General features: G+C 63.3%; 1 protein-coding gene across 1 annotated transcript in view; it reads left to right on the plus strand.

Moving 5' to 3' along the window:
- Positions 1–7392, plus strand: part of LOC101618412 (uncharacterized protein KIAA1109) — a 41406-nt gene that overhangs the window by 4434 nt on the left and 29580 nt on the right. Inside the window, exons 5-9 of the mRNA XM_012734828.1 lie at positions 1240–1426; positions 3324–3405; positions 3688–3881; positions 5840–5919; positions 6860–7093. Coding sequence (XP_012590282.1) covers positions 1240–1426; positions 3324–3405; positions 3688–3881; positions 5840–5919; positions 6860–7093 — 777 coding nt within the window. The remainder of the gene's footprint in view (positions 1–1239; positions 1427–3323; positions 3406–3687; positions 3882–5839; positions 5920–6859; positions 7094–7392) is intronic.

The following is a 7392-nucleotide window of genomic DNA, read 5'->3' on the forward strand; positions in this document are numbered from 1 at the left end:
GGGACTCCCGGCCGCGCCTTGGGAAAGCTGTGTGTTTCCTTCACACTAAGGATTTGACCCACAGAAGGGCAGTGACGTGTCCGCTGTGCCAGCCCAGGGGTTGGCCGCCCAGGCCATGAGCCTGGGGGAGCGGAGCTCCGGAGCCCTGAAACATGCCAGAAGGGAAAGGTCCTAAACACTAGTTTTAGGGTGAAGGACTGGGCTTATGTTTTTTCTCCCCAACCATCTTGGGAACTAGTGAGGAAAAGCTTAGACGGCCGTAGAGCTGGAAGTATTCTGTGGAAGGAAAGGTTGTCCTTGCTAATAGCCAGAAATGAAGGTCGAAATTGCCTCACTGGTCCACCGCCGAAGCCACTCCTGGCGGACTTAAACAAAATAAGCCCTTTTGTTGGTCGGATCTAACTGAATTGGCTCAGGGGTGAGAATGATGACGGTCAGGAGAGGTCTCTGACAGGGCTGACTCCCGCCTGCGGAGAGCGGGCCGCGCAGCCCCGCGCGCCAGCTCAGGCAGTCTGTGGCGTCGGGCGGTTTCAGGACACAGATGCGCCGTTCGTGGAACGCCCTAGTCTGGGATGCGGAGACTCGGGTGACCTTGTGCCTCTTGAGCCTTTGTGCTTTGACTACTTTGCTGGTTATCGTTTAGTGTGAATTGTTGACTATCTTAGGGTGAAGTTTTTCTTTTACTCTAAATGTTAGTTTGCTACTGTTCGTGTATAAGTTCTGGTGCTCAATAATTGGGACAGGGCGTTTTAGCATGCTCCAGGCAGTGTCGGGACATCAGCCCCTTTTTTCTTTTGCTAATGTTTTATACATCGAATGATTTTTTTATCATTGAATTCTTTTTTTTGTAATTTTTTTAAAGATTTCTTTATTCATGTAGAACTTGTCAGGCCATAGGTGCTGGGGAGGTGAGTGGACTCACCAGAGACAGAGTGGGGAGCGGAACAGGCTGACTGACGAAGTCCACTGCTGAGGGGAGCAGCGGGCGGGTCAGGAGAGGTCTGCCGCGCCCTGGGGGTCACCTCTGAGGCGGGGATCGAACTCGCACTGAAGCGGCTGCAGCCAGCTTGCCGTGGCTTGCTGTGCTGCATCCTAACCCGTCAGGCCATCAGGGAGGGTCTTTATCATAGAATTCTAAAGGAAATTATTTGAATTACTCAACTGTGAAAAAACATTTGACTAAAATATTAAAAGTTCTAAAAAAGTTGACTGAAATGTTTTTGTAATTGATGTCTTTAGACCCAAAGGCAGAAACCAGGCTATCCATCACGATCAACGACTTTGAATTTCATGTTTACAACCGTTCGGATCTTTATGGACGTCTTCAGGAATTGTTTGGTTTGGAGCCAACTATCATCTCGCCCAAGAAGGAGGATGACAGAGCGCAGGACCGTGGAAGGATCAGGACCCGATCCGGAATGGAAAGGTCACTTCCCACTGCCTGGCCCGTAGCCCAGCTCTGGACCTTTGCTTGATTTGGTAGCACGTTGCTCTCCACCTAGACACGGCCTGTATCTCTGTGTAGATCGGCTGAAATTGTACGATCGTCTTAAGCATTTCAGTGGTGCGGACTTACTTAAATTTCACGGCATCTGCTTTTACTGCTCCATGTTGATAACTGCTCTTAGCAGCTGAGCACGGGACTGCCTTGTGGTGAGCCTTTTGCAGGCTTAGACAGGCCCATAGCAGACGCATCTCGGGGCCGCCAACGCACCCCGCACCCGCAGCTGGTGCCTCTCCCTGGGCTTCCCGTCCGTCTCAGCCGGCCCGTGTCTGACCAGCCACTTTGTCAGGATCTGCGGTTGGGCGGTGTCAGGCCTTCGACATCATCCTCTGTCAGTGTTTTGGGTCTTTTGTCCCTCGTGAAAGGGCAGAAACCGTTTGTCAGTCGCCACAGAGGACTTGCTGGGACTGGCCGTGCCGCGTGGGGCCGGGGGCCGGCGCGCATGGCTGGACCCCGCAGCCCAGCCCCGGTGGGTTACGCCTTCCCGCCACGCCCTGCGCAGAGCTGTCTGCGTGGTGCCGCTGTGGGCGGCGTGGCTGGTACGTGTAGGTTTCGCTGGCTCGGTGCTAGTTTATAGGAAAGCGGCTGCTTGTCCCTGTTAGCCGTACCCAGCAATCTTGCCGTAATTACTAGTTCTCAGAGCTTGGTCGGTTTTTTCCGGTTTTCTGCAAATCTGCAAACAAAATCCTTTTGGTAGCAGACCTCTTAGCTCCTTTTCTCAGGGCATCAGTGGGACGTCGGCACGATGCCATGGTGAGAGGGGCTCTCCCCACGGCCCTGGCCCCAGCGGGGAGCTTCCGGCTCCCCACCGACTGGGGCGCCGCCGGTGTTGGGTGGGTGTTGTTGACCCCCCGGGGAGCCCCCGCACCCCCGGCTCGCGGAGGGCTGGGATCCCGAATGGAGGCTGCCGCTGCCCGGCGCTTCTCTGTGTCCTGTGGTCACGCGGGCTTTCGTTTCAGCCGTTGTCTGCGTCCGGCTTCCAGTGCCGACCCTGCCGTCCACGCCTAGCGTTTATTGTTCTGCGAAAGTAGATGACGAGGACATTTGTTCTCCAGTGAAACTTTGGTGGCGACCGGACCGACTCAGTGTGGAGGCGCCAGGGCCCGGACGACCGTCCGCTGGGCGGTCACAGCCCGGTGTGGGGACTTGCTTGCGAGGCCTTCTCAGCGCCGGAAGTGACCCCAGGGACAGGGCCCGGGGGGCGGGGAGTGCGGCCGCGGGCTGGCTGCCGTCCTGGTTTCCCGCCTCCGACGCTGGGGGGGCTGTGAATGCGGCTGGGCAGGAGGCGCCTGTGGGACGCGTCAGGGTGGCGGGGGTGGGGGGGCTGCCTGCACTTCAGGCTGAACGCAGTGAAGTGCTGTGAACCCCCATCTCTTCAGCTTGGGGTCCTTGGTGCGAGGGGCTTGTGCGGGAGGAGGCCGGCGCTTGTCAGAGGCAGGAACCCCGGACGCCGGGCGACTCCTCTAGAGTCGGCTATGGTTCTGGCTGTGTGTAAAAGGGGGGGCTGTGCTGGAGCGTCCATGATGGTGTGTGGTGACCCCGTCACGATTTATGTGGGCGGCTTGACAAGCCACCGATGAAGGCTTGTCACCCTCAAAGGCTTGTCAGGACCTTAGCACCCAGTAGACGGGGTCGTGTGCCCAGGGCCGTCCTGTCAGCTGGGAGGCCTGGGGCTTCCCCTCAGCTGAGGGGGGCGGTGGGGGGCCCTGGGGCCGTCCGCAGCCACAGGCGGACGTGGCAGCTGGCATCAGTGATGGCCGTGCCCCCTCAGGCACTGAACCTTTTCTTGTTATTCCAGTTTTCATTGTTTTCTTCTCAGAGTTAGCGTGAAGACAGAGTCCCAGGACCCTGCGTCTTCCTGGCGGTCACTCATCCCCGTGGTCAAGGTCAGCGTGAGCACGGTAGGTGAACTGGGGGAGCTGGAGCCGGGGGTGAGCAGATGGGGGAGCTGGGGCTGAACTCTCTGCTGCAGTGGATGCTGCCCCTTGACCCTCAGCCTGTGTCTTTGCAAGCATAATCTTCGCGTAAGAAGATTCTGTAGTGTTTTGGTTCCGGGTTTCGTCAGGCGTGTAAGAGCCGCAGACCAGCGCCCACCCCAGGCCGGACCCCCAGGCCGGGCCGGGCCAGCCGGCCGTTGGGCGCTCCGGAGGGCGGCGGCCGGCAGCGTGTCTGTGCCCCTGCAGGGGCGCCTGGCCTTTGGGAACCACTACCAGCCGCAGACCCTGTGCGTCAGCGTGGACGACGCCTTCCTGACCTACACCACCAAGCCGCCCTCCAGCCACCTGGACCAGTTCATGCACATCGTCAAGGGGAGGCTGGAGAACGTGCGGGTGATGCTGGTGCCCAGCCCCCGATACGTGGGCCTGCAGCACGACGAGTAAGGGCCTCTCGGCCGCGGCGGTGGGGCGCACGTCTCCCCGCGGGGGCTCCGTTCCACGCCCCTTTCTCCCCCTCACTGTGTGGGGAGCACGGTTTGGGCGAGTCGCCCCGGGGTCTGGCCAGGCCCAGGCTGCCTGCGCCCCGGCGGGTGGGGGTGCGGCCCGTCCACCACCAGCTGGCAGCTGTCGCTGGCGATGCTGGAGTTGGCTCCAGCGCGCTCTTTGGGGCTGGCGCGGTCAGGGTGCGGCTCTGGGGTCACTCGCCAGCTCCCCTCCCACACGCCACAGTGGTGTCCGGGGGGGTGGCCCCTGTGGCAGGCGTGTCCACACAGGTGGCCAGGCTGCGGGACCCCGACCTGCCTGCCGGCCTGCAGGTGCTGAGCCCAGGCACAGCGTGGCCCTGGGGACTGGGGGGCCGGAAGGTGGGACGTTTCCACGGGGCCTTGGCCCTTAGCTTTGGGAGTGTGGGTTCAGGCTGTCCTTGGCCTCTGTGCTGGCTGGGCCGAGTGGGCCAGAGCGAGAGCGAGGCAGGAGAGCCTCTGCCTCTGGCCTCCGCTCTGGGGCGCTGCTCGGCGCCTGGTGGCAGAGGTGGTCAGGCTGGACACAAGGTGAATTCTGTGCAGTTGTTTAGTAAGCGAGGTGAAGTGTTCTGTTGACTTTTTAAAAAAGATTTATTTGTGCATGCAGAGCTGGGGTCCAGGCCAGAGGTGCAGGGGCAGTGAGAGGCTTCCCCAGAGACAGAGCGGGGAGCGGAACAGGCAGATCGACGAAGTCCACTGCTGAGGGGAGCAGCGGGCGTGTCAGGAGAGGTCTGCCGCGCCCTGGGGTCACCTCTGGTGCAGGCGGGGATCGAGCTGGTGCTGAAGTGGCTTCAGCTGCTCAGTGCTGTGCTATAACCCGCTGAGCCCCCAGGGAGGGCCCAGTATTCTGTTGATTTTTATAAACATATTTCAGAAATCCAATTTATTCTGAGGATTTTAAGAGCACAGCAATGTTAACATCCTTATGCCCGTCGTCCTATTCGAATCGTTATATTTGCCCTTTAAAGTTGTTCGGAGGTCAGATGAGGGGATTCAGCACGAGCTGTGGTATTGAGCACGTGTCGCAGATTGGTGGGCTCACGGCGTTGCGTCTGACGCTGAGAAGTGAACCCTGACTGGAGGAGGGTGTGGTGCGTTGGGGCACGTGAGGCGAACAGTTTTGGGAAATCAGGATCGGAGAAACATCTCTTCCAAAGTTGGGGTTCGAGGTGCTTATTTCCCGCTGGTGCCGGTGGGACGGACGCGGCTGGGGTCTGTGAGGACTGGGGCGGCCCGAGGGGCGCAGACGGCCGACTGGGGTGCCCGTCTTCCCGCCGCTGTGCGCACAGCCAGATACGGCGCCTGCGCCCGACGGGCGGTGGCAGCTCCTGCACACTGGTGCCTGGCGCGCCCTCGGGTCCAGAGACAGGCTCGGCCTCGGGCGCAGCTCGGCCGAGCCGACGGCTCTCCCGTGGCTGGGTCCGGGGGGAAAGGTGTGCGAGTGTTCACCTCCGTGCAGTGGGAGGAGAAGCCTCCGGAAAGCCCAGCAAGAGGCAGAAGCGTTGGGCCGGCGGGGCGGGGACGGGCGGGGACGCGGGCGGGCGGCGGGAGGGCTGGGCCTGCAGGGGCGGCCTGGGGCGGCGCATGGGGGACCGGGCTCAGCGGTCACTGGGCCCAGCAGCGTGGCGCACTGAGGCAGGTCGTGGCCTTGGGCTTGTTGACGGTCGCTGCACTGACGCCCCCCAGAAGCTGACGCCCCCCCAGAAGCAGGCCATTGTTTCTGGGAGCTGCCGTGCGCCCTGACGGCACCCTGGCGCCTGCCCCGCGCCTCCCTGCGCCAGGCCTGCTGGCCCGGGGCTTGGCTCCGTCCTCACCTGCTGTTCTGGGCGGGGCCTGCGCCCTCCGCAGGCCGCAGCTGAGGCGCCCCCTCCTCGCAGGCCGCCGCGGCTGATGGGGGAGGGCTTCGTGGTGATGCACTCCAACGACGTGGACGTCTACTACTACATGGATGAGCCAGGTACGCCCTGGGCGCCCCGGCCCCGAGCTCAGCGAGGCGAAGGTGCCTGCCCCGCCAGAGGTCCGGGTTCGCTGATGTTTGAGGCCAAAAGTGAAGGCTGCGGTCGGTCCACTTGGCCAGCCGGCCTCAGGAAACGGCGGGCAGAGGCTGCTGGGCTCGGAGCAGCGGCCAGGAGGCAGAGAGGAGACTCGGCCCGCGAGGTTGAGGGTCGGGACCAGCTGGCGCCGAGGCTCCGTGGGTGGCCCTGACGGCCAGCTGGTGCGGGGCTTTAGGCCCTGTCCCTCCTGGCTTTCGGGGTTGCGAGGCCCGAGTGCTTTCAGAGTAAGACCAGGCTGTGCACCCCATCCTCACGGGCCGAGCAGTGGGCGCGGGTGCTGGGTGGGGGCGCTGGGGTGGGGCGCTTGGGGGCTCTGGGTGGTGCCGGCCCGCTGGGGGCGGGCCGGGGGCAGCTCAGGGGACTGCCCACACTGGCGCCCGTCGTGGCCGTGGGTCGGCGCCTCCACGTGGGGGAGAAGCCCTGGGCCCTCCCCGTCTGGCCGTCTGGGGTGAGGCAGGTTTTCTCCCCGCGCTTGACGCAAGTGTGGGAGCGACAAGGGAAATTCTCCCGACTTGTCAAGTTGGACGCAACCGACGTGGGCGCCAGCACACGCCAGGCGGCGCTTTGGCAAAATCAAGTGACTTTTCACTTAAAAAGTGACTTTCTGTTTTGTGTCTTTTCAAATTTGCTGGTGCGTTTCGCGCCCACAGGCAGTGTCTGAAAGCTGAGTTTCGGGAGTGCTCAGCTTCCGTTCCGAGTGTGGTCGGTCTTGGCCAGGGGCCCAGGAAACACTGCGGTGCCCTCAGTCCCCGAGAGCGCCCAGGGCCCCGAGGCCCGGCGCCCTCAGACCCGTGACCGGGCGGTGCCCGCCGGGACCTGAGGGCGGCGTGTGCTGCCTCCCAGGGCTCGTTCCGGAGGACGCGGAGGACAGCGCCGACGGGGAAGCGGGCAGCGAGGACAGCAAGCTGCAGGACCTGCCCCCGTGCTGGGGGCTGGACATCGTGTGCGGCAAGGGCACGGACTTCAACTACGGGCCCTGGGCCGACAGGCAGAGGTGGGTGGGCCGTGGCCCTCGCTGCCCACCGGCGCCCGTGGTGCAGCATGGAGCTGGGCCCGGCCCCAGGGAGGGGCGCTGCGGTGCCCGGGCGAGTCCCCGGGGCCATGTGTGTGTGGGGGGCAGGTTCGGGGAGCCCGAGGCTGCTGTGCAGAGGCACCAGGCCACGCGACCGCAGCAACACGGGGCTCGGCACTGGGCCGCCGCGGGAGGCGGGGCACACGTCTGCGGGGCCCTTGGGTGCCCGCGTCTCCTCACGCCACGTGTGGGGGTGACAGCGCCCAGCCCCAGCCCCGGGCCTGCGGAGGCCTCCGTCGCCCAAGTCCGACGGAGCCGGTGCTGGTGGATTCGGCTGCGGACGCGGACGCGGCCCCGAGGGCCC

This window comes from Condylura cristata, unplaced genomic scaffold (genome assembly GCF_000260355.1).
Source record: "Condylura cristata isolate star-nosed mole 26May11 unplaced genomic scaffold, ConCri1.0 scaffold00075, whole genome shotgun sequence".
Classification (NCBI taxonomy): domain Eukaryota; kingdom Metazoa; phylum Chordata; class Mammalia; order Eulipotyphla; family Talpidae; genus Condylura; species Condylura cristata.